Raw genomic sequence first — 27,444 nt, 5'->3', positions numbered from 1 at the left:
CTCCTCCCCACAGCTATTGACCTGCTCTACTGGCGGGACATCAAGCAGACTGGGATCGTGTTCGGGAGCTTCCTGCTACTGCTCTTCTCCCTGACCCAGTTCAGCGTTGTGAGTGTCGTGGCCTACCTGGCTCTTGCCGCACTCTCAGCCACCATCAGTTTCCGCATCTACAAGTCTGTGTTACAAGCGGTGCAGAAAACCGACGAGGGCCACCCTTTCAAGTGAGTACCCCAGCTGGGCCAGTCCTTGCCCGGTCTCTCACGGGGCTCCTTCCCCCTGACTCTGTTTCAGCTCCTGGGCATTTGGGTGATATGTCTCTGGGACCTGACAGATGTCTCCCGAGTCTCTTTAATGCCCTGGCTTCTAATAGCTAATATTTCTGGTGAATTTCTAAGGCAAACTCAGTTATCCCCATTGTAACACTTACTTGCTGTATTGAGTTTTTATATTTAATTATTACTAATGAATTAATATGCATATTTAATATAAATTTATAGAGCATACACATATTTCATATTTTATTTTTAATTATTACTAATAGTGATCATAATCCATTATATGTGCACAATGTTTTATAATTTGAGGAGTAAGCAACAATTAATCCTCCCTACCCTGTGAAGAAGGCAGAGCAGTGTAATTAATCTCTACGTACAGGTGGGAAAACTGAGGCTCTAAGACGTAAAGTGACTTGCCCAAGGTCATATGGTCAGTAAATAGCACAGAGTCAGGGCTAGGGTGTTTGGATTTTTATTTCTGTGGTCTCTGGAAGCTTCATATCAAAGGGCCAACTTTCTGAGGGGTACAAGTTCATGAATAGTCTTATAACGTGCCCTCCTCTGCATTTTTATACTAGGGAAATCTGACTAGAATGAACATTAAAGAGGAGGAATTGTTTTTAAGGCCATATACTAAGGATGAATGAAACAGGGCAGAGGGAGGCAATAGTCCCGCCAGCTGCATGCCACCCAACTCCACCCCAATCTGTTTCCTTGACTCTGGCTTGTGAGCCCGGGGAATTTCAGCACTGACTGTCAGAGTCACCCCCTCCCCTGCTGTTGGCCCCGGAGTGCATGCAAGCTGTACTATAGGTGTCCTCAGTTCCTGTAACGGAGGGGACAGTTCTGAGTCCTGGATGAGCCTTGTAGATGCTGCTGCAGATGGCTTCTGGGCCAGACCCAGTAAATCCTCCCTGGCTCACCCACACCAGTAAGCTGAATGAAGACCTTAGGGCACCGGGCCCTTAAAAGGTGAAAAGATGCCTGTGTTTTGGGGACAGAAGGGAAAAGGCTGCACATCCAACCTCCCTTCCCAGCCTCTGGTTCCTGGCCTCGGTGTCAGTTACAGTCTGAGCACTCTTGCCCTTGGCTTGTATTGGGCTTTCTTCTAATGCAGTTAATGGGTCTTCTGGGCTATAACTTGCCTCTACAAATTTCTATCCCAAAGGGGGGAAAGTGTAGAAGTGCAGTGTGTTCATATCAGGGTTATACCATGCCTACCAGCCTGTGACCAGAGTTCACATCTTCAGAGTCCTGCTCTGCCTCAGCCTCTGCCCTCAGCCATCCAAGAAAGGCTAGTTTCTTTCACATTCTTGGCCACCCAAGACTGTCATGTTCAATTAGTTCAACTAATTTTTCTTCCTTTAGGAAACAGATTTAAAAAAAAAAAACAAAAAAACAACAAAACTTCCCTGTGGTTGAGTTGTTTTTATCAGTAAATAGAATACCTGACTAGGAGCACATTTTGGGCTCAAAACTTAACTAGAAAAATCAGTATTTTTCTGTATTTTTTCCTAAAGAGTAGGAAAGCCATAAGATTTCATTGTAAGCTCTCTAAATTCAAACCAAATGCTACTTTATTTTTTCCCCTCTCAATTCTCAGAATTAGATAAGCACTTATCTAGATAAGATATCTAGAAATATCCTCTGGGTAGATAACATAGTGCTGTCTTAAAACAGAATGGAAGGAGGGGAGGAGGTAGAGAGGATGGGCCCTCGGTGGGGGAGCATGGCCAAACAGGAGGATGGACTACATGGGGAGCCTGGTTTATCTGCCCATAGTTGCACTTCATCATTTGAACAAATGAAAAATGCAGTCACTAAAAATATTGCTCTTAGTAGAAACAGTGAGCTTTTGAATAGGGGCCAGGTCTCTTGAGCTTTCAGAGCTCTCTAGATAAAACCTGAGAGTATTTTCCAAAATGCAAACACGAAATATTAAAGTTGAGGTGATGAACAATAATTGGCAGCTAGGATTTTCAGATACCTCTGTTATTTAAAAAAATAAACCATCTCCATGCAGCCAAGAAGAAATGAGGACTTTCACAACTACCTGGCAGACCAGGGATTTATGGAGAATTCAGTGAATGAGCTGATTCTGGACTGACTTCTCCCTGGTCCAAGCCAGTTGCTCTGAATCATCAGCTCACGCTGTCATGCTGTCTTGGGGACACAGAAACAGTCATAGCACACCATTAACGGCCATAATTCCCAGTTTCTCCAGTATACTGGAAGTGGGTGTGTATGGTCCCTGCAGCCCACTGGCTGGCGTGAAGCCCCCAGAGATGGCCTGGCTGTCCTCAGAGTGAGAGGAGGAAAACTCAGCTGTTTCATGGTTACCTCTGATGGATCTCTCTGGGGATGGTTTGTTGACAGGACCTACTTGGAGCTCGAGATCACCCTTTCTCAGGAGCAGATCCAGAAGTACACAGACTGTCTGCAGTTCTATGTGAACAACACACTTAAAGAACTGAGGAGGCTCTTCCTTGTCCAGGACCTGGTGGATTCCTTAAAAGTACGGTTGCTTAAGCCATTCACTTGACAACCTTGAGTTTTGTTTTCCCTAATGGTATAACGTAAACCGCCACATAACGGAGAATAAGAGGCAAGTGCTAATTACATTCTAGAGTGAGAAAACCTCCAGCTGTGTGGTACCATGGAGTGCATCCAGTCCAATCCTCTCATTTTACAGATGCCACAACTGTGGTTCAGAGAGGCTAAGTCACTTGCCTGAGGTTGCCCAGCGAGTCACTGGCTGGGATCAAACCGAGGGTCACATGGCTTCTAATTCTATACTTTTCACAACACACCAGGTTGTTTCTTCTTATCATTTTCAGTCCCTTGGCCAATTTCCTAAAATTAGTTCTTTAAAAACTCTAGTTTTGGAAATGTGAAAAATATATATATATGCTTTTTTCATTGAAAGAAACTCTGTGGACTCCTAATGGTGAGATGTCCCTGTGTCCTTACCTGGTGTGTGCTGTGAGACTGAGCCTCGGAAGCATGGAGGACCTTGGCACCTGTGTGATATTCCTGGCACTCTCACTGAACTTACTAGGTTTCTTTGAACAAGCTGCTCAGCCCACCCTGTGGTGTATGTATAAGACTGAAGTCAACAGGCATGATTCAGCAGGGCCTGAGCGAGGTTGTTGTGAGTTCCCTGTGCTCCCAGAGTGCTTTGTACACACACTGGGCAGGGGTCTTGTCGCCTGGGCTGCCCAACAACTGTTTGAGGAAGGGCAGAAGGAAAAGTGAGTGATGTGGCCTTGGAAGATGCTCTCCTGGAATAATACTACTTTCCAAGTAATGACTGAAGAGAGATACCAGGGAGATGATAATTACTGACCCAAGGGCTTTTAGGTTGATGTTTCTATTTGTATTTGTAATGTAAAAATACGGGCTAGAGCAAAGGTCATCAAACCTTATCTGTAAAGGGCCAGATAGTAAATCTGTTAGGCTTTGCATGCCACATAATCTCTGTCACAGCTACTCAGCTTTGCCATCATAGTAGGAAAGCGGCCAAACACGATGCATAAATGAATGGCTGTGGCTGTGTGCCAATAAAACTTTATTTATGAATACCGAAAGTTACATTTCATATCATTTCTACATATCACAAAATGTTGTTCTTGCTTTGGTTTTCTTCAACCATTTAAAAATATGAAATTTATTCTTAACTCATGGGCCCATAAAAAAACAGGCCAAGGGCCATAGTTTGCTGACCCCTCCCTTATTATTTCATGGAGTCCTTCAAATCTTCTGACAAAGATGTCCAAAAGGTTCTAAGAGAAGTAAAGGCTAGGTTCTCTTTCAGTAATTCTGTGATGAACTTTAAATGCTTACATTTCTTATTGAAATGGTGTATTTTCCCTCCATTTTTAATCTAAAAAAAGTCAATGAAATAAGACGCTCATCTGTCACAAATGGTTTTAGAAGCTCTGATAAAGATTCCATTCTTCAGTTTGCAGTCCTGATGTGGCTCCTGACTTACGTTGGCGCTCTTTTCAACGGGCTGACCCTGCTGCTCATGGGTAAGGACAGATGAGCATGTTATGTCTTCCTTCACACTCTCCACTAGCATAAAGCTTCCTATGCTGTTAGCTGTGAGCTTGCTGTGGTAGAGTCCTAGAAACAACACCATAGTACAGGGCATTTCCCTGACCATCATAGTTCAATTTAAGAGTGTATATTATACATTAATAATGAATCTCTTAGTTTGAAGGATTTTTTTCTCTTGAATCACAACTGGTTTTATTTGGTTTCTAATATATATTTGTTTGCAGTAGGCAATTATGGATAGAAATTAATTTTCATTGTGGGAAGGCACAATCCATCCCTCATTCCTGGAATGAGTCTGGGAATAATGGCTTAATATCTGTAAAGGGCTCAACATCCCTTTGTTTTCCTTATGGACTGTCCTGCCATCTTTTTAAATTTTTTTTAATGTTTATTTTTTTGAGAGAGAGAGAGAGAGAGAGCCGGGGGTGCTGGGGGAAAGACAGAGAGAGGGAGACACAGAACCCGAAGCAGGATCCAGGCTCTGAGCTGTCAGCACAGAGCCCAACACGGGGCTCAAACCCACAAACCGTGAGATCATGACCTGAGCCGAAGTCGGACATTTAACCAGCTGAGCCACCCAGGTGCCCCCAGTCCTGCCATCTTTTAGCTAGAATGCTAGCTACCATAAAATAATGCTATAAGATTACGTAATTATATAAAGATGTGTCTAAAAGCTTATTCTCACTGGTAACTCTCAGAATTTTAATACTGTATTTGTTTTTCATCCCAGCTGTGGTTTCAATGTTTACTCTACCTGTAGTGTATGTTAAGCACCAGGTAAGTCCTGTGTGATGTCAGATAGTCACCTTAAATTTTGACCTTGTGACCTTTGGATGTGCTCATGATTTCTTCTTCTTTGTAGGCACAGATTGACCAATATCTGGGACTTGTGAGGACTCACATAAACGCTGTTGTGGCAAAGTAAGTTACACAGTGCAGTTCCTAAAAAGGAGAGACTATCTTTTTTTTTATTTTTTTTTTTACGTTTACTTATTTGTGAGACAGAGAGAGACAGAGCATGAATGGGGGAGGGTCAGAGAGAGGGAGACACAGAATCTGAAACAGGGTCCTGGCTCTGAGCTGTCAGCACAGAGCCTGACGCGGGGCTTGAACTCACGGACTGCAATATCATGACCTGAGCCGAAGTCGGCCGCTTAACCGACTGAGCCACCCAGGCGCCCCAAAAGGAGAGACTATCTTAGGCAGGCATTTGTGTGGATTAGATATGGGTAATAAAAGGACAATAAAATAGTAAGTTCATTTATGATCATTCACTTACTGGAGTCAGGCATTTACACCTTTCCCAATCATATTATTTCAGAAAATTAATTATACACTTTAAAATGCTTAATCAAATAAAACTTCAGTGGTTTAATTCAGGTATGATGATGAATGAGTTCTAATGAATGAACGATATTATGCTTTATCTGGAGACTGGCTCATGTCCAAGAACAAGATGAGTTGGAGGAAAGAAGGAAGCCTGATTCAGAAAACTAAAATTAATTTACAACAGTTTGATTGAAATAAAAACCATCAAATTAACATACATTTTCAATCTTTCAAACAATAAAGAGCACTGATTTTTTTTAAATATAATTTATCGTCAAATTGGCTAACATACAGTGTGCTCAGTGTGGTCTTGGTTTTGGGGGTAGATTCCCATGATTCATTGCTTACATACAACACTCACTGTAAAGAGCACTGCTTTTTAAACCATTGAAATTATTTTTCCAACTTGAAAAAATGTTTAAATCTGTAATATTTGTTATATTTTCTGTTACACCATTTTGACTCAACAAGGGTGTGTGTTTGCTTATTTAATTAACACCACTGCTTTTTATTTTTTCTTCTTTTTAATGTTTATTTTTGAGAGAGGGAGAGAGCTTGAGCAGGGGAGGGGTGGAGAGAGGGAAACAGAGGATCTGAAGTGGGCTCTGCACTGACAGCAGCGAGCCCGACGCGGGGCTCGAATTCACGAACCGCAAGTTCATGACCTGAGCCGAAGTCGGACAATCAACAGACCGAGCCACCCAGGAGGCCTTTAAACAGACTCTACGTTATGGTTCCTTTGTATATTAGCAAATAAACATTCCAGTTATAAGCATCCACAGCTAGTATGGACATTAAACTTAGTTCTTCATAATTTTTAAATAAATTGGTGTTTGTAAATTTACGTCAGTCTAAACCACCTGGAATGACAGTTTTTGTATTGTCATTTTGTTACTGATTTTGTTTTAATCAAAAGCTGACCTAGGCTCCAACTGGAAATACATGTCACAAAAGGGCTAGACTATGTTGAGATTGAACTCCCTCTCCTAATCTTAGGATCATGGGGCTAGACCTCAGTGGTGGTCAGAATTAGAGGGAAATATGTTAGACAGCCAATGATGTATCAACAACACCAACAGATAAAAGAAAGCAACCATTTTAAAGTTCCTCTGCTATTTGATTTGTACATCATCAGTTATGATTCTCTCCTAAAGTATAGGAAGCATTTTGTCTTGTTTTGTTTTGTTTTGTTTTATTGTGTACTGCTCATAATTCTTCCTCCTAAATTCATGGTGAATTTGGATCTAGATCAGATCTGTGGCACATTTCAAAATGTCTGAAATTATCTCCTTGGACCCAAATGCAACTAAAGCCTCATGAAAATCAACAAACTGAGGATAAAGTATTCATTATTTCATATTAAGAAATGGCACCATGGTATAGTGTAAAAGTCGGTGGTTGCCAAAACCTGGGAAACTGTCAAAGACACCAGTTCCCAGATTCTTAAAACAGACCTAGAGAATTCGAATTTCTAGGATTGGGGACCTGGAATCCATATTTTAATGAACTCTCCAGGTAACTTTTTGGCAATTAGAGCTGTGTTTTGGGGAACTGTAGCAACACCGGAATAGGAAGGAGAACACCAGAATAGGAGCTTAGAAATCAGAAGCTAGACATTCTAGTCCTAAGTTATCCAATACTTAGTTTGGGGATCTTGAACAAATCACATCTATTAATTTTTTATTTGGTCAATAGGTTGGTTGGCTCCAAAAAGAGACATGCCTGTTATGCCCCAGGTACTGCATGGAACAGGCACGGAGAGTAAAAAGATGAATGAGCTGATCCCCACTCTAGTAGAGCTCTCAGCCTCTCAGTGCAGATAAAACTGTAAAGAGATAAATAAGTATAAGACAATATAAGAACTACAATGGAGTTGTATAAAATGTTAAGGTCAGGGAGATAAGGAAATAACTGTTCCTACCTGGAGGGATAATGGAAATGGCATTAAATCCTCACTAAAATGAAGGCCTTTGTCTTAGTTCAGGCCACTGTACTAAGTACCATAGACTTGGTGGCTTATAAACAACAGAAATTTATGTCTCGCCATTCTGGAGGCTGGAGGTCCAAGATCAGAGTGCCAGCACGGTCAGGCTCTAATTAGGGCCTTCTTTCAGGTTACAGACTTCTTGCTCTGTCCTCACACGGTGGAAGTGGAAGGGAGCTCTCTGGGGTTTCTTTTATAGGGCACTAATCCTACTCATGAAAGTTCCACCCTCATGACCTAATCACCTCTGAAAGGACTCATCCCCTAATACCAACACAATGCGGGTTAATTTCAGCCTACGAATTTGAGCAAGGGGCAGGGGGGTGGGGTGGGGGACACAAATATTCAGTTATGGCAACCTTAAAGGATGGGGAAACATTCATCATGTGGGTGATAAGGGGAAAGACATTGCAGGAAGAAGAAATCACGTAAGCAAAGGGAGAAGCATGAAAATGTAGGTCATGTAGGAAATAATGAGTCCACCAGTGTGTCTAAAGCTTAAATGAGTGGAAAGATCAACTGCCAAGACTCTAGAAAGAGAGGCTGAGGTCAAGTATTGAACGCTGTAAGGAATGGTGACTCTGGCCCAACAGGAAATGGACAGCCCCTGATGTTTTTATGCGGGGGTGATATGCACCGTATGTGCACACAGATGTGCATACTGTGACAATCTAGTGAGAGGAGAACTGAACAGGGTAGTGGAAACGTAATCAGGTCAGCTTAGGAGACTATGGTAATTCACAAAAGGTGACAAGGGTCTAAGCCTGTTAAAGTGGAAAGGAGAAAAGACAAAGAATGTACGATGTATGAACCTACATGTGCAATGTAATTGTTCATTAAAATTGGAAATCAAGGCTGTGAAAAGAAACAGAAAGAAAACATTACCCGTAAGGACTAATGTGGTTTCTATAACTGAGCTTCATTCAGATTTGGATCTGAGCTTCTCGGTAGCTAGCAAAAAGAGAAACTACATAAGTTATATCGGTCCTGCTATCAGAAAGGAAGGAACAGCAGTTTTTGAAGAGAACCTGTTTTGCCTGACACTAAATCTTGAAGGAAATTTCTTGGTGGGGTCTTACCTTTAAGGCTCCTTCGCCTCTGAAATTCTGATCCCATGTTAGAATAATTCCCAGCAGAAGAACCGACATCATTTTAGTAAAACAGTTAAGAACATGATCTTTGGAATCAGACTACTTTGAGTCCATTTCTGGTGTTTTTAGCTACATGAGTTCATCATAAATGTTATTTGACTCTCTGAGCTGGTTTCCTTATCTGCACATTAGTAATGTTAAATACTTAACTCATATGGTTGTTGGGGATTAAATGAGATAATGTCTATAAAGTACTTTTACTTGGATTGGACGTAAGACACAATAAATATCAGACATCAGCACGATCATCGCCATCAGCACCATCATCCTATTACTGCCTAGAGATTGGTTAAGAGGAGTGTGGAGAAAGTCCTAGACCTGGTGCAGTAGACCTCAGTGCCACTCCCTTCTCTATGTGGAATAGATGGATAGAGCCTGTCCCAGTCATTTCTGGGTCTCAGGTAGATGCACAGAAATAGGTCTCTATTGTTGCATAGAAATGTGTTCACAGACACTCACATACTTTAGTATCTTTTGGAATATTAGCCTATTTGGTCAGCTAGCTAATTACGGCAACAGCACATGATGAAGTCACAAAATGATTTTATTAATAACACTCGTGACTTACTGTTTTTTGATATTGTCTTTTTAGGATTCAGGCTAAAATCCCAGGCGCTAAAAGGCATGCTGAGTAAATCGATATCCCACCAGGGACTGGACACAAACCAGAATGTCTGGAGTGGTAACAACTCTGTTCTTACATGTTACTGCAAATTGATTGTTTCTCCCCCCAGTACCATAATCTTAGAGACAAACTTTAAAACAGCTGTTTTTAGGCTGTTCCTGTACTCTTAGGATATTTGAGTCACTTGTGTCAAGCACTAAAGTATAGAGAAAAGTGTATTAGATGTGGTTTTAATTTTGTGTTGCTAAAAAAAAAAAAAAAGTGCATGATGGTGAGAGCCCAGCTTATTTTGTCTTCTTCGGTGTTCTCCTCCTCTCTGCAATGCTTCTGTAGCTTCTGACGTTCCCCGTGGCTAGGCCCTTCCTGCCGAGTGCACTGATGCAGTAGTGGAAATCGCTTATATGTCCTTGGGTTGCTGGTTGGATTAATCTTTAATAACAATATATAGAATTGTAGACTGATGTTTTAGTGTTTTTCCAACACACAACATAAAAATAAAAACAGTCGACCGTACTTCTGGTAATCAGTTTTGTATAACTTAAAATAATTAAATAAATGAATAACCCCTCCTCCCTGCCCTCCCCCCCAAAAAAACATGCAGTACTTTTGTTGTGTGGGACTGACAGGCTGATTTACATGTATGGTAAAAAAAAGTACCAGCATGTTAACTTTATTACGATTTGTATTACTTTCTCTGTAGTTCCTAATGGACCTAATTATGGACTCTGGATATTTGCACTTATGTACTTGATACTGAATGCATAAATAAATGTTACTAAATGTAAAACCTTCTCCCTCTCTTCTTGTGGTCTTACCAGAAAGTGCAAAAGTTCTAAGAGCTAGAATCTTCTGAGGACAGGCTGGGAAGCCTGAGACCAAGAGCTCACTTTATTCCTGTCTTCAGGACTGCATGGTCCAACTTCAACTTAGTATATGGCTCCTTTGGGGTCTTTATAGAAGTCACTACAAAGTAGTAAAACTGGAAAATACTCTTCATGTTGTACTGTGTGGGATTGATGTAGATATCTTAAGTAGTTTTATATATATATATATATATATATATATATATATATATGTCCTTCTATAGACTTCTTATAATAATATGCAATAATTATATTTGCTAGGAAGCCACTCTTTTGGTAACCATTTCTTGAGGACCTACTGGGTGCCAAGCACCAAGAAGAGGGCTGTGAGTAAGAGAGATGACAGTTCCTGCCATCATCAAGACAAATCTAAGGATTGCTTGCTGCTTTTCCTAAAAATCTAATTGCATATTTTATTTCACTGTTAAGATCAAAAGTCAAAGATGATGAGGAAGAAGTGGATGAAAATAGTAGCAGTGGGAAAAATAAAAGTAGTAGGAGAAAAAAGGAAGAGTAACTTACAAAACGCTGCCTTTGACCAGTTTTACGCTTGGGCTCCATAAGCACTTATGGAGGTACCCTTGTGTACAAAGTGGTGTGACGACCATAAGGGCAACTGGACATTGTGCCAACGGCCAGTATGGCGGGAGATGGGAGTTGGCTATGTGAAAACTAAATAAACTAACTAAATAAAAGGCAGCAGGAAATACGAGCTAGCTTACAAGACTAGAGCAACAGAGAAGGATTCTCAGAGGAGGTGAACTTTGCGGCTGGGTTTTCCAGATGGAGAAGGTGGTTCATCCCAGTACGAAGAGAGAACATCACCTAAGATGGCTAAGTCACAGAAATACATGGCATCCACTGAGAATGGTGAGTGACAAGTTGAAATGGGTTGTAAGGTGCTTGGGCTGAAGATGTGGTGCCAGGTGAGGCTGAAAGGCTGGGTTGAGACCACTAGGAAGAAACTTGAATGCTAAGGAGTTTGAGCGCCAAGCACCCACTGTGCCCAGAGGAGCCTCTAGGAGATGATGTGGAGGGAGATGGGATCGGAGTTGGTGATGGACTAGATGTGGGGTTTCAACACCAAGGCTGACCTTGGCCCTTCTCAAATTTCACGCCCTTGGCAGCTCGCGTGCCTCGCCTTAGCCCAGCTCTGTCTGAGACTGGCTGTTCAGGAGAACGCAATACCATTTTTCAGGGTAGAAATCCCAGAAGACCTGGTATGGGGGAGGAAGATATTAAGCTGGGTTTGGTGCCTGCCATTCTTTATTGTTAGTAGGTACAGAAGAGGATCTTTTTTTCTCTATGTGTGCTTTCCAGTCTCCAACCCTTTGAGATGAAGTTTCCTCCAAAAGCTTTACTGTGTAGAATTAACCTCCCCCCCACATCTGCATTCGCAGCATCTTCCTCCCTCCTGTTAGCCCAGAATTCCTTTCCTAAGCAGCCGCGCATCAGGAGGATCTAAGGAGAAATTTCCATTTGCTGGCAGTGGTGGGGAACGTTTCCCGAGGAAACCCCTGTCTTTACAAAATGATAGGTATGGACATAGAATTTTGCCAAAGGGAGCATGGGGCACATAATATCAGTCAACATGATATTCTGGGCGATGGATATAATGTGAGGACTCTATGAATAGGTAAGAAGAGGACCAAGAACAGGATCTCCCGGGGACCCAGAGTGAGTGAGGTCATCCTGAAAGCTGTGCACAGTACAAAAATTTTACGGCCTATGGATGAGCCAAACAAACACAGGGTAGGGAGACACAGAAGCTGTGGTATGCCTTATGGCTCGTTTCAGGAGTAAAGGTCCTCTTTCCCCACCTGTGTTAGTTTTCTGGGGTTGCCCTAACAAAATGCCAAAAACTGGATGACTTAAAGCAATAGAACTTTACTCCCTCACAGTTCTGGGGGCTAGAAGTCTGAAGTGAAGGTGTTGGCAAGGCCATGTTCTCTCTGATAGCTCTAGGGGAGAGTCCTTCCTTACCTCTGCCAGCATTGCATGGTGCTCTTTGGCTTGTAGATACATCACTGCAGGCACATGGCCATCTCCTCCCTGTGTGTCTTCCCACGGTCTCCTCTCTGTATCCAGATTTCCTCTTTTCATAAGGATAGCAATCATGGTGGATCAGGGTACCCCTTTGTGACCTCACTTTAATTTGATTGTCTCTGTAAAAGACCCTATTTCCAAATAAGGCCGTATTCCGAGGTACTGGATTAGGGACTTCAAGGTCTCTTTTTTGGCAGGACACAATTCGACGCATCACACCACCCGAGGCCTCACAATGGCCCTTATGCCATTTTGAAGACTTTGCCTCCTGTGTAGAGCCCAGACTATTTCTCCCCTTGTTCCCCACTAGGGAAGTACTGCTGAAAAGAAGTGAACTGGCTCCTTTCTTACTCAAAGGTACTTGAGTGTGGCCGAATGCTGGACCTCACTTCACTACTACAGGCTTCTAGTAATCACCACACTGTCCTTGAAGAGAGCTCCCAGCACCCAAACTTTAGCACTCTCATTAGAGTACAGAGAAGAGGTAGGGGACATGAAAGAGCCACCACTGGTGTTTTGGTGTTAGCCATTGTAGTAGTGGTTTAGTGCTCTGCTGATCCAGGCAAAAGGGCCATTTGCCTTCAGATTCCAACCTGCTTCTCTACTGCTTTATACTGGGCACCATATTTAAGCTCCTCAAAATGATTTTTTTTCTTTTTGATACATTCAACATTACAGAGTCAGTTCACTTTTTCTTTGATGAATAAATTGAAATGAATTCTTTTGTATGCTAGGCCACAGTTTCCTTCTAAAGGGATTCTACTGGAATGAGCTCCTTCTGGCTTTTAAAGGGTGGGGGGGGGGGGGGCGTTCAAGTAGAAATGAAAGGACACTAAACAGCAACACAAGAGACTCAAGTATGAAACTGGTTTGTAAAGTAGATTTTAGGTCAAAAACTATATTTAGAGACAAAGAAGGTCATTATATAATGATGAAAGGGTCAGTTTAACAGGGACATATAACAGTTGTAAAGATATATGCATCCAATATCAGAACATCTAAATATGCAAGACAAATATTGACAGATATGAAAGTATACATTGCCAATAAACAATAATAGTAGGAGACTTCAACACACTACATTCAATAATGGGCAGAACACCCAGACAGAAAGATTGGAAGAAACAAGGGACTTGAACAACACTAGAGACCAAATAGACCCAACAGACATATACAGAACTTTTCACCCAACAGCAGAAGAATACACAATCTTCTCAAGTGCACATGGAACATTCTCCATGATGGGTCACATGTTAGGTGACAAAACAAGTCTTTTTTTTTTCCAGTTTCAATGGATGCTTTTATTATTTATTGAATAGATCACCAACTTTGTCTCCCTACCTACCCACAGTTAGAATTTCATCTTATTTCCATGCTGAGTAGTGAAACAACGACAAAGCTAATCAGAATAAGCTACTTCGAAAAGGGAAGCTAACACAGCTCATTTTCTTTTAACAGGCAAAATATAAATATATGCAATCTAGAATGCACAACGGTTTAGTCACTAAGAAATTCAGATGGTATCTTGGTGCGGTAAAGAAGAGCTGAGATGCCGTGCAACTGTTTTAAGGGTTCCTGGCATTACATCTCTTAGCCACTAGCGGAATCTTGACATGGGGGAAGATTTTAGCTAATGCCAAGTAGAGATGCAACAGGTGCTAAGTTGACTTAGGGGCTTTGCACAGGAACCAAAAGGCAGGAAAGTACTAAACACTGCTGAGAGCATCCACCCCAGGAAGGGTTTTACCTTCCAGGAGCTCTAAACTGGCACCACCCCCGGGGCTCACATGGCTGACTTTATCCTCTGTGTTCCATTTGGCACAGCAAGTGGCAGTGTCTCCACCACCTATGATGGTGATGCGGCCCCTGGAAGTGGCTTTCACCACCACATCCACGAGGGCTTTGGTTCCTTGGGCAAAAGCTTCCCATTCAAATACGCCCACAGGGCCATTCCACAGAATCTGCTTAGCCCGAGCGACTGCCTCAGCATACTTCTTGCTGCTCTCAGGACCACAATCCAAGCCCATCTAGCCAGCAGTTATGCCAGAGGCCACAGTGGCTTGCCCTGTCTTGGCATTCTCATCAAACTTTTCAGCAGTGACAAAGTCAACAGGCAAGGTAATTTCCACACCATTCTTCTCAGCTTTGGACATCAGATCTTTGACGATCTTGGCTTCCTCTTCATCAGAGAAGTGCCAATCTCCATGTTGTTGAGCACCTTAAGGAAGAAGGTAAAAGCCCTTCCACCACCAATAATCATCTCATTGACTTTGTCCAGCATATTATTGATCAGCTGGATCTTGTCTACAACTTTAGCTCCGCCCAGGATGGCCAGGAAGGGTCGCTCTGGGCTCTCCAAGGCCTTGGCAAAGTAGTTCAGCTCCTTCTTCATCAAGAAAAGCTCCAGCCTTCTGTGGCAGATTGACTCCCACCATGGAGCTGTGGGCTCGGTGAGCAGTGCCGAAAGCATCATTGACATAGACATCTCCTAGCTTGGAAAGTGAAGCTTGGAAGGCTTCTATTTTGGCTGGCTCAGCTTTAACCTTATTCCCAGAAGCGTCTTTTCCCTTCCCCTCTTCCTCCACATGAAAGCAGAGGCTCTCCAACAGGATGACAGACCCAGCAGCTGGGTCAGCACAAGCTTTCTCCACTTCTGGGCCCACACAGTCCTTTAAGAATAAAACATCCTTGCCAAGCAGAGATTTGAGTTCTACAGCAACTGGCTCCAAGCAACTGGCTTGTCAGGCGTGGGGGCACCATCAGGCGGGCCCAGATGGCTCATAAGAACAAGTGACTTAGCTCCATTGTCCAAGCAGAATTTGATGCCTGGGATGGCAGCCTTGATTCTCCGGTTGTTTGTTCTCTGGTTGTTCTTCACTGGAACGTTGAAGTCCACTCTCATGATGACCCACTTCGCCTTCACGTTCAGCTTGTCCAGAGTCAGCTTATTAGAAAGCGACATCTTGGCAATTCAATGGCAGCAAGGCTGAAGGCTTAAACAGCGGAGAAGAAAGCGGCCAACGTGCGCTCCAATCGCACGCAGAATCACTGACAAAACAAGTCTTAACAAATTTAAGAAGATAAAATTATACCATGTATCATTTCTGACCACAATGGAATGAAACTAGAAATCATTAAAAGCAAGAAAATGGGAAAACTCACATAATATGTGGAAATTAAACAATACAATCTTGAACAATCACTGGGTCAAAAAGGAAATCAAAAGGGAATTTAAAGGGCGCTGGGTGGCTCAGTCAGTTAAGCATCCGACTTCAGCTCAGGTCATGATCTCACGGTTTGTGGGTTTGAGCCCCGCATCGTGGGAATCTATCCCTCTATAATCTCTTGATGGCAAATTGATACCGTCTTCCTTTTTGCTTAATGGAATGTAGCCCGTGGCTTTTTGTTTCCCCTCAGTGGGAGGGAACACCCAGATGCTGGCTACCACAAAATATATTCCTAACAGAATAGGTGGAGATTTCTTCAGGGACTCTATTATGTTCTGTTAGGTTATCTGCGTGAACCCATGTGGGTGCCTAGTTTATGGCAGAGTCTTTAATCTCCCTACCTACATTGGGAAGAACAGTGCTAAACCAAGAGCATTTTCTCCTGGGCTTATAGGGTTTCTTACTAGGTAAAGTACATTTAACTTTTTTCATTTTTACAAACATTTACCTTAGTTTTATTTGCGTTCTTTAAATTCCAAGTTGGTTATTATATTAAATGTTTTGAGCCAATTGACTAATATATATGTAATTTAGCTATCTGATTTATTAGTTAATAGATCATTTTAAAACAATTATTTTAAGGCTATTAAATGACACCTTTTAGCAATGATATGGCATCATTGAGTCAGACACTATGCTGGGCTCTTTACAAACATCGTTTCTAATCCTCAGAATTTCAAAATCCTACATGATTAATATTTTTATATGTATTGTCCAAATGAGTAAACTGTAACTAAAGATGTTTAAATAACTGACACAAGTTTACACAACTACCAAGTGATAAAGCAAGGACTTGGAACCCTGTTTGTCTGGGCTCTTACCATTGAGTGACACTGTCTTTCCTGTGTTTCTCTGCCCCTCTCCCTACAGTCTCTAGCTCAGAAGCAGTGCTGACTCAGCAAGACTCTTTGGTTGCTAGTAAAGAAAATCACTAAAGTATATGAACCATAAATGGGCATTTATTGGAAGAACATACAAATTCCAAAGGCTTAACCGCAGAGGGTGGAGTATTTTCCCAAACACACAATTTTGCTGCTTTGACCTTTGTGATTAAAAGAAGAAGGTACTTATTCAGGCATTACCTAACAACCCTGCCATCAACAGGGGCAAAAAAGAAAGTGCACAAATCTTAAAGAGCTCTATACCATGACTTAATTTTACACACACATTCATCCTAAACCGTAACACGCATCCACATTGCAACAGAAAAAGAAATCGTAATAGCTCAAGCCGCTGTGACAATTCATTTTTCAACTTCAGAAGCTCATTCATCTGGCAAAACTGAGAAATCAGAAATCTCATTGACTGTGAAATCATGGTTAAGTAAGAGTTACCATTTTTTCTTTAAATGTTTATTTATTTTTGAGAGAGAGACAGAGCTCAAGTGGGGAGGGTTAGAGAGACACAGAATCCGAAGCAGGCTCCAGGCTCCGAACTGTCAGCACAGAGCCTGACGCGGGGCTCGAACTCACCAACCTTGAGATCATGACCTGAGCTGAAGTCGGAAGCTTAATCAACTGAGCCACGCAGGCGCCTCAAGTTACCATTTTTAAATAAAAATTGAATAATAATTCAGGTATAATAAAATTAACTTGGAACCAATCTTAGAACCAATTGACTTAGAATCTGGTGATTCAAAATGTCCTTCAGGATCTTGTAATAGCAATGATCATTAATGTCTTCATGAATGTCAGTTCTTGCCATACTGACCTGGATATAAAAGTGGTATGAGACCCTGAAGAAGTTGCCTTTTTCCTCTAGTATTTTTTTCTAATAAATGCTGAACTGCAGAAGATTTTGAATTATATATACATATATTTTTTTAAATTGTTAACGTTTATTCATTTATGAGAGACAGAGAGCACAAGCAGGGTGGGGGCAGAAAGAGAGGGAAACACAGAATTGAAGCAGGCTCCAGGCTCTGAGCTGTCAGCACAGAGCCCGACGCGGGGCTCGAACTCACAAGCTGGGAGATCATGACCTGAGCCGAAGTCGGACGCCCAACTGACTGAGCCACCCAGGTGCCCCTGAATTATATATTTTTAAAAATTCTGAATACATGGCTCTTTTCCTATTATCCATTTCAGTAATATCTTAAGCATCTGTTACGTGCGAATTGCTATGCTGGGTGCTACAAGAGATTCAAAGAGTTGTAAAACACAGTCCTCTCTTTTAAAGAGTTCTTAGTATAGAGATAATAGCAACAACTAAATTTATGGAGTGGCTCATTTTGTTCCAGGCATTGTTTTAAACACTTTATATTAATTTGCTTAATTCTCGTGAGTACGTTACAATGAAGGCCCCATTTTACAGATGAGAAAATTCAGGCAGAAAGGTTACCAAGCTATTTAGTAATAAATTCTACAGAAAAACTACACAGAAAACTATAAGACCACTCAGTCTAGGATAATTGCCATCCATGAAAAGTTTGAACAAAGTGCTTTGGAGGCTCTGAGATTATTGGGATCAAGGAAGAACTTATGAATGAGACAGCTCTGAGATGGGCTGGCATCTCAGTAGGCAGAGAAACCACCTGCAATGAAGACTTTGATCTTGAACAGTTGACTTCGACATGCTGCAGCACAGCCGGATGAAGATGTTTAGTCTACAAGACCAGTAGTTTCGGGAGACGTTGGGCAAGAGATACACCCTGAGAGTTATTTGTGTAGATTCATTTCCGTAGAGGGAGGAGTTTAGAGAGCATGAAGAGAAGACCAAGGATGGAGCCCAGGCATATCACCCCCTTGTAACAAACAGGAGGAAGAAGATGAGAAGCCAGAGAGAGGGGAAGTGAAGGGGGAATAGGTTGGTTCTGACCAATGAGGAATGAATTTCTAGAGAAGGTCTGGGGAAAGTGGGTAATGATATTGAATCCTTCAGGAAAGAAGATGGGTGGGAATGGGCTTGAGGAAAGGCTGTTAGAAGATGAGGAGGCAATTCAGAATTCATGGTGAAGGGATGCACGACTGCCCAGATGTAGACCACACTTAAGAAGTTTGGTAATGACGGGAAACAGAGAGGGAGGGTGGCAGAAGGGTTTAGTAAGATGCCTGGGCAAGAGTTCTGACTAAGACATGAGGTGAGGGGGAGCTGATTGAGAAAGGTCCTTGAGGGGGTGGGAAGGAATGGGATTGAAAGCTGGAATGACTTACTTATATTTTTATTTTCCAAATGAATCTGGAAAATCTCAACTGCAGCCATATATGGAAAGAACAGTCAGCCAGTGTTATCTGACATTTTCTAAATTTGCTAAAGACAAAAAAGAGAGAGAGGACAGATTTTTAAATCAAATGGAGAGCTTACCTACTCCAGTGATCTTTACTGAATCATCTTCAGATGAATCATCGTATCTAAAACACTTTTTAAAAATAATTACATTGGGGCATCTGGGTGGCTCAGTCAGTGAAGCGACCGACTTTGGCTCAGGTCATGATTTCATGATCTATGAGTTCAAGGCCCGTGTCTGGCTCTGTGCTGACAGCTCAGAGCCTGAGTCTGCTTGGGATTCTGTGTCCCCCTCACTCTGCCCCTCCCCAGCTTGTGCTCTCTCTCCCTCAAAAATAAACATTAAAAAATTTTTCTAAAAATTAAATAGATTAAAATAAGGAAAATAAGAATACTGCTACTTAAAGATCTTGAGTGTTGGAAATATCTAGAAAAAATGCTAAGTGTTACCTTCATTGCTATATTCATACCATCATTGCTGCCTTTCTAAGATTTTTTTAATGTTTACTTATTTTTAAGACAGAGAGAGTGGGGGAGGAGCAGAGACAGAGGGAGAGAGAATCTGAAGCAGGCTTCACACTGTCAGCAAAGAGCCTGACATGGGGCTTGAACCCACAAACCGTGAGATCATGACCTGAGCTGAAATCAAGAGTTAGTCGTTTAACGGACTGAGATACCCAGGTGCCCCAATCATTGCTAACTTTCTAAATAAGGATGCCACCTGAAACATCAGGGACTTCAGAGAAGAATGACATTCTTGCTAAATATGGCATTGTTGTTTCAGGCCCAATTTAATTTCTAATTACTCTTCAGATGCTCACTTGAAAATATCACAATGCCTGTAATTAATAATGACATTCTGGGGGCGCCTGGGTGGCGCAGTCGGTTACGCGTCCGACTTCAGCCAGGTCACGATCTCGCGGTCCGTGAGTTCGAGCCCCGCGTCAGGCTCTGGGCTGATGGCTCAGAGCCTGGAGCCTGTTTCCGATTCTGTGTCTCCCTCTCTCTCTGCCCCTCCCCCGTTCATGCTCTGTCTCTCTCTGTCCCAAAAATAAATAAAAAACGTTGAAAAAAAAAATTTAAAAAAATAATGACATTCTGTATACCAGAAAATGTTACCTTAGGCAAAAATAAACAACTACCAAGCAGCTGCCAGCAGGGAGCAGCTTAATCTGCTCTCCATCAACATTCTCACAGCAGCAGGGCCGGAAGCATAAAATCCAAACTCCTGAGCTTAGAATTCGAGGCCCTTTACGGTGAAATCACCACCCAAGTTTCTGGTGGGCTCCTGCTTCTCCTCTCCATGCGCCCCATGCTCACTGGCCACACTCCGTGACTCTGCTGACGTCCCCACCCCAGCCCCAGCTCCCTGCCCTGGTTGGGGAGTCACAAAACAGCTCTGGTAGAGCTGAATGTGTCTCAGACTTGGAGTCAGAAGGATTGTTCTGTCATTGTCCCAAGGTTATCCCCAAGATGATTGACTCTCATCTTGGTGTGATTTTCTGAAAAATAAGATAATCATAATAATTGCCCTGGAGAATGATGATAAAGAACTACATAACTCATGGCAGCAGTTATAAAATGCACATGTTGTAAAAGCACAAAATGCTTTGGAGGTGTGATACCACACTATACCATACAGGAATTACACTTGGTTGTGAACTGTACTTCAAAAGCTACCCTTTTCCCCTAACTTCTGGGCCATTTTCTTGAGAACAGAGGACAGATCTTATCCATGTGTTTAGTCAAAGCACTGATTAGAGTGTTAGGATGTGACAAAGCCCAATTGACCTGGATTCATCAGAGAAAGTAAACTTCTAGGCATAACAAAAAGAAAGGAGGACCTTGTGAGATTGACAGCTGACATCTCCAGATTCCTACCTCTACTCTCTCACCTTCCTCTTCTTCTTTCACTGTACTCTTTTTGTGTTCTGTCTCTCCGAACCCTGATTTTCCTTCGCTAAGAGAGTAACAAGAGAAATCCGGCTCCTTCTCATGGCTCAGGTGTCCGTTCCTCAGAGAGGCCTTCCCCGATGCCACCTATAGGCCTCTGTTGTATGTGCCCAGTGCTCGCACAATGTTCAGCACACAGCAAGCACCCAATCAACACGTGAACCAATAAGTCAGATGTTGGCTCATGTGCAACCATGGCTTTCTCTGGTGCCTGGCAGGCTCTTTCCCTTTGTGCCAATGTTTGCCCTCAAAACTCTCCCTAACTGAGCACGCCAGGCAGTCCCTGCCATCCAATAGACAGGACATGGAAACAAAACTGACTTCCCACCTCTGGGACAGCAACTTTTGATTTAATTACAACAATTTTCACTAATGTTTGAATGACCGAGAGGTTTAAATAAGGTGAGGGGGACAGAAAGGACATTAGAATTTGTATTTCAGAAGAAATGTTTTGTTTTTAAAAAAAATTTTTTTAATGTTTATCTTATTTATTTTTGAGAGACAGAAAGAGACAGCGTGAGCAGGAGAGGGCAGAGAGAGAGAGGGAGACCCAGAACATGAAGCAGGCTCCAGGCTCCGAGCTGTCAGCACAGAGCCTGACGCGGGGCTCGAACTCACGAGCCGTGAGATCGTGACCTGAGCCGAAGTCGGACACTCAACCGACTGAGCCACCCAGGCACCCCCAGAAGAAATGTTTTTTATTTTCCATTTAGTGGAAGGAAAAGATAGGAAATAGCATGGGGTCTGTGGTAAGGACATCATTATTCTGCTTAAACTTCAGAATCCCAGTGTGTAAAATCCCATTTTTCAAATGAAGAATGGAGATTAAGAGGTGAAACTACCCAAGCCAATCTAAAATCGCTAGCAAATGATGCCATCACTATTTGATCCAAATCTGTCTAGCCCTAAGAAATTGCCGTTGATGGATGAAAACAAGTAGTCAAGAGACAAAGTCGAAAAGAACTCTTTTTTTAAAAAAAATATTTGTTAGAGAGAGAGAGTGAATGCAAGTGCAAGTGGGGGAGGAGCAGAGAGAGGGAGAGGGAGAGAGAGAATCCCAAGCATCTCTGATGTTAGCACACAGCCAAAGGTGAGGCTTGACCCAATGAACCACAAGATCATGACCTGAGCCAAAATCAAGAGTTGGATATTTAACCAACTAAGCCACCCAGGTGCCCCTGAAAAGGAGAACTCTTAATCACGTGCTGCTCCAAACACCAACATGGTCTACCCTTCTTTGGTAATGCCTTGTTTTCCTGGTTTGGCATAACTCCCATCAGGGGGCACTAATCCTTCTGTTTGCTTCTCTAACAATCTGGCATTAACTAGGGGACTTGCTCTTCCTACCATTTTGCCACAAATGACTGTGTGATGGAGTCACTGAAGCTGAGAATTATAGCCTAACTTTGAGATAAGCACTTTAGAAGCTGCGAGAAGTCCCAGGGGTAGGGAATCTTTGTTTAATGTATAACCATCTTGCTTACCTAGGCATAAAATCCATGTGAAGGCTTAAATGGGGGAGATCCTACCAATATAGGGGAGAACCAAGACATGCTTTCTTTTTTTATTTTTTTTTTTAACGTTTACTTATTTTTGAAAGAAAGAGACAGCACAAGTAGAGGAAGGGCAGAGAGAGAGGGAGACACAGAATCTGAAGCAGGCTCCAGGCTCTGAGCTGTCAGCACAGAGCCTGACATGGGGCTTGAACTCACGAACCGTGAGATCATGACCTGAGCCAAAGTCGGACACTTAATCTACTGAGCCACCCAGGCGCCCCCAAGACGTCCTTTCTATTCAATCCTAGAAGCTTCACTGATTCCCTTGCAACCCTTAGGAAAGGCCCACCCAACCAACTGGTTTGGGCCTGATGTTGCAGATGATAAATATTAGTCTGGAGAACCCATGTATGGGTGACATTCCATTGGTAATCCTCTAGCTATTTGGAAGCCTCTTCTCTTGTCAACTCCACAGAAGCTGGAAATCCAGACACTCATGGTTGTAAACGTCCCTTTTGTGGGTGACCTTGTGACCCAGCTCTGGCTATTGAGACATAAGTGTGTTGGAAGGAAGCTGGGAAGATTTCCTTCCCTGGTGAAAGAGAAGAGGGGCTTCTACATGTGGCCCCTTTCCACTTCTTCCTGATTTGTACAAGGGCATGATGTCTGGGGTTACAATAGCCATCTGTGACCATGAAGAAACAAGCCTGACGATGAAAGACAACATGCTAACGATGGCAAACTGATAAAGAGATCCTATTGACCAACCACCGATGGGGAGGCAAGGCCATGTGCCAGATATTAGGCCCTGCATTGGCACTGGTAACATTAAGAGTGAGGACGACAGAGACTCAGTTTGCTAGAAGTCTCACTTCTCAAGGATTTGAGCATGGTCGAGTACTGAACCATCATGGATCTTGATACACTAAACAAACATACAACCCTTTCCAGATGTGAGATGTTGCATGCAAGCCCTACAACATGCAACCACTTTCCAAATGTGAGATGCTTGAGACATCTATCAAGAATGGTATGTGGGCCAGGTCTAACCCAGGGTCTAGAAACACAATTAAGAATTTGAGGTATCATCCTCAAAGAGCATGTAAACATCGGATACTGCAGAAACTGCAATGAGCCTAAATACAGGGGGATATATATTCCTATGCAACTGAGGGGTCAAACTCCAGGCAGCAGTTGGGTTTTCTTGGCCCTGTTAGCAGTGAAAGGTAAACAGAAACAACTTGTTAGCCATAAATAAAAATCAATTTCAGCATAGGACTGGGGAATTCTAATATGTGGTCCTGGCTATCGAGCAAAAGTCTGCCTTAAAAATATCAACTGGATTAGTATTTCCCTGATGATGAGTGATGGGGAGCATCTTTTCATGTGTCTGTTAGCCACAATGAGATACCACCTAACACCTGTCAGAATGGCTAAAATTAACAACACAGGAAACAACAGATGTTGGTGAGGGTGCAGAGAAAGGGCAACTGTCTTACACTGTTGTTGGGAAGGCAAACTGGTGCAGCCACTCTGGAGAACAGTATGGAGGTTCCTCAAAAAGTTAAAAATAGAACTACCCTACAACCCAGCAACTGCACTACCAGGTATTAATCCAAAGGATACAAAAATACAGATTAAAAGGGGCACATGCACTCCAATGTTTATAGAAGCATTATCAACAACAGCCAAACTATGGAAAGAACCCAAATGTCCATCAACCGATAAATGGATAAAGATGTGGTTTATATAAACAATGGAATACTACTCGGTGATAAAAAAGAATGAAATCTTGCCATTTGCAATAGCATGGATGGAAGTAGAATGTATTATGCTAAGTGAAATAAGTCAGTCAGAGAAAGACAAATGTCATATGATTTCAGTCATACGTGGAATTTAGGAAACAAATGAACGTGGGGAAGGGAAAAAAGAGAGAGGGAAGAAAACCATAAGAGATTCTTAATAATAGAGAACAAACACAAACTGATGGTTGATGGAGGGATGTGAGTGGGGATGAGCTAAATGGGTGATGGGTATGAAGGAGGCCACTTGTTGTGATGAGCACCGGGTATTATATGTAAGTGATGAATCACTAAATTCTGCTCCTGAAACCAGGATTAGACTATATGTTAACTAACTAGGATATAACTAAAAATTTGAAAAAAAAAATAACTGGAACAGGGGCACCTGACTAGCTCAACTGGAAGAGCATCCAACTCTTGATCTCTGGGTCATGAGTTTGAGCCCAATACTGGATATAGAAATTACTAAAAAAAATAAATAAATAAACTTAAAAAATATTAAGTGAAACATAAATCTATCTGTATTACTGAAGTAAAAAACATGCATAAGAGAAGTGAGATGTGGCTTTTGACTCAGTGAACAGCATCTATAGCTACTGAAGGATCAGAAAATTTTTTTAGACAATCATATTAAGCATATGTTTTCTTTATGTTTTTATTTTAAAAAGCTTTACTTTTTTTTCTAACTACAAAGGTATACATGCTTATGGAAAAATATTTAAATACAGAAATACTGTGAAGAAAAAAGTTCACATTACCCAATGGATTAGTTTCCTATGGCTGCTGTAACAAATTACCACAAACTTAAAGGCTTAATACAACACAGATTTATTATCTTACACTTCTGGACTTTAGAAGTCTCACTGGGGGGCGCCTGGGTGGCGCAGTCGGTTAAGCGTCCGACTTCAGCCAGGTCACGATCTCGCGGTCCGTGAGTTCGAGCCCCGCGTCGGGCTCTGGGCTGATGGCTCAGAGCCTGGAGCCTGTTTCCGATTCTGTGTCTCCCTCTCTCTCTGCCCCTCCCCCGTTCATGCTCTGTCTCTCTCTGTCCCAAAAAAATAAATAAACGTTGAAAAAAAAAAAATTTAGAAGTCTCACTGGGCTAAAAGTCAAGGGGTCTGCGGGGCTATGTTTCTTCTGGAAATTTAAAGGGAGAATCTCTTTCCTTTCCTTTTCCACTTTCTAGAGGCCACCTGCATTCCTTGGCTCATGGCCCTTCATCCTCCTTAAAGGCAGCAAGGCAGTGTCTTTAAATCTCTAACTCTGATACTGATTCTCCTGTCTCCCTCCTTCCATTTCTAGGGACTCTTGTGGTTACACTGGGCCCATCTGGATAATCTAGAATACTTTCCCTATCTCAAGGTCTACTGATTATAACCCCTAATTCCATCTGCAGCTTTAATTACCCCTTACCATGTAACATAACAGAGTCAGAAGTTCCAGGGATAAGGACATTTTGGGGAGTCATTATTTTACCTACCACACACACCCATGATTTTACTAACCAGGAATAACTACAGTGAACGTTTTACTGAATAATTCTTTCCAGACCATGTCCCATGCATATGCATATAGAGATATATACCTGTATACATTGTATTCATTTATATGGATATATAAAAATTGAATATTACACCTCTCTTTTGCTACTTGCTTTTTCCACTTAACCTCATGGGAACTGTGTGTGTGGGTGTGTGTGGGTGTAAATTTCTACCCATTATTTTTAATAGCTACCACATTATTATTTTGCCATTAGTGTTTTTTGAGTATATGTCATGTGTTGAACACAGCATTAAATGCTGACATAATTTAATCCTTACAACAATCCCGTGGACTAAGAACTATTATAACCACCACCATCCCTTCAGAACCAGGACCCTGGAGGGCATCCATAGAGAGATGAAGTTGCTCAAGAGACACTCATCTGGTTAGTGGTAGTTCTCACTTTACCTCATAACATGCTCTGAACTACAGGGTGGCCTGCCTCTCGCAGGATATGTCACACAGCTGTCCCTTGGATTATTTAAAACCAGTGTCCCAGGGCACCTGGGTGGCTCAGTTCGTTAAGCGTCTGACTTCAGCTCAGATTATGATCTCATGGCTCCTGAGCTCGAGCCCCACATCAGACTCACTGCTGTCAGCACAGAGCCCACTTTGGATCCTCTGTTCTCTCTCTCTCTGCACCTCCCCTGCTCATGCTCTTTCTCTCTCTCTCAAAAATAAATAAACGTTTGAAAAAAATTATAAATAAAAAATAAAACCAATGTCCTACCATAAACCATTTTGGCTCTTTGTAATATTTTACTATTTAAAATAGAACTGAAATAAACAAGATCATGCTAGTGTCCGTGGATACACCTGTAATGATTTTTTAAGAAACAGTTCTTAGAAGTATTGCTATATGCTAAGACTTCTTATGTGTATTTCCAAATTGTCTGGAGGACAAGGTATAGTATACTATTCACACTCCTAGTGTCAACATTTTGAATTATTATTATTTTTAATCTTAACAATATGATGAGGAAAATGGGTGCATTAATTTTTTTTGACTGCTAATTTCTTTAAATGTTCCTTCAATATGGGATTTTTTTTTCTTTTATGAAGTGCTTGTTCATGTTGTTTGCCTAGATTTCTATTTGGGGATTAATAAAGTTCCTTTTGAAAAGGATGGTTTGGATTTTGTAAAGGTCATCCCACATAAAAGGAACTATGAGTCAAAGTAGAAGCTGGAAATACCTCAGAAAGCATGTTCAGGAAAAAGAATAGGAACAAGAAGGAAATAGACATAAAATGTCATAAAATCTAAAAAAAAAAAAATCCAGTAAGGGTGGAAGGGGGCACTGAATGCCCCCTTAGGGATTGTCCTCATTCATAGACAATGAGAGCAATGTGGTCCAAATGAGGTAGTAGAAAGAACATTCTGGTAACAGCATAAAGGTTGGCTTGGGATGGTCCAGTCTAGGTAGCTCAAGGATAGAGGAATTTAGGGTGCCTGGGTGGCTCCGTCATTGAGCATCTGACTTTGGCTCAGGTCATGATCTCACAGTTGGTGAGTTCAAGTCCCACATCAGGCAAGCTTGTCTCCCGTTTAGGGTGAGCCCAAGCCCTGCTCTGGGTAAAGTATGACCCCTGGGTGAGTCCCACTTCTCTCTCTCTCTCTGCCCCTCGCTCACTTGCACCCTCTCTTTCTCTCGAAAGAAAGAAAGAAAGAAAGAAAGAAAGAAAGAAAGAAAGAAAGAGCTACAGGTCTGTAGGAACCCAAGGGGACATAAAGAACCCACAGAGCTGCCACAGCCCTGCACCATGCCCACACACCCACGCTGACTGCCGAGCAGTTGCAGACTGCAGGAGGCGGTGGCTCCCACTCCTGTCATCTCTGCAGCCACCAAAACGGCTGGGACTTGCACTC

General features: G+C 42.1%; 1 protein-coding gene and 1 pseudogene across 2 annotated transcripts in view; one reads left to right on the top strand and one right to left on the bottom strand.

The window, feature by feature from the left end:
- RTN1 (reticulon 1) overlaps positions 1-10,214 on the top strand; it is a 229,436-nt gene extending 219,222 nt beyond the window's left edge. For both annotated transcript variants that reach the window (XM_030319236.1, XM_030319237.1), the window contains 6 exons: positions 14-221; positions 2,652-2,790; positions 4,237-4,306; positions 5,065-5,111; positions 5,197-5,255; positions 9,391-10,214. In XM_030319236.1, coding sequence (XP_030175096.1) covers positions 14-221; positions 2,652-2,790; positions 4,237-4,306; positions 5,065-5,111; positions 5,197-5,255; positions 9,391-9,433 — 566 coding nt within the window. In that variant the 3' untranslated portion in view covers positions 9,434-10,214. The remainder of the gene's footprint in view (positions 1-13; positions 222-2,651; positions 2,791-4,236; positions 4,307-5,064; positions 5,112-5,196; positions 5,256-9,390) is intronic.
- Positions 10,215-13,895: 3,681 nt separating this feature from the next.
- LOC115516518 lies at positions 13,896-15,330 on the bottom strand (annotated as a pseudogene).
- Positions 15,331-27,444: the final 12,114 nt, after the last annotated feature.

This window comes from Lynx canadensis, chromosome B3, assembly GCF_007474595.2.
Source record: "Lynx canadensis isolate LIC74 chromosome B3, mLynCan4.pri.v2, whole genome shotgun sequence".
Lineage (NCBI taxonomy): Eukaryota > Metazoa > Chordata > Mammalia > Carnivora > Felidae > Lynx > Lynx canadensis.
The sequence above is the reverse complement of the archived record's forward strand: the minus strand, read 5'-3'. Positions and strand labels throughout refer to the sequence as shown.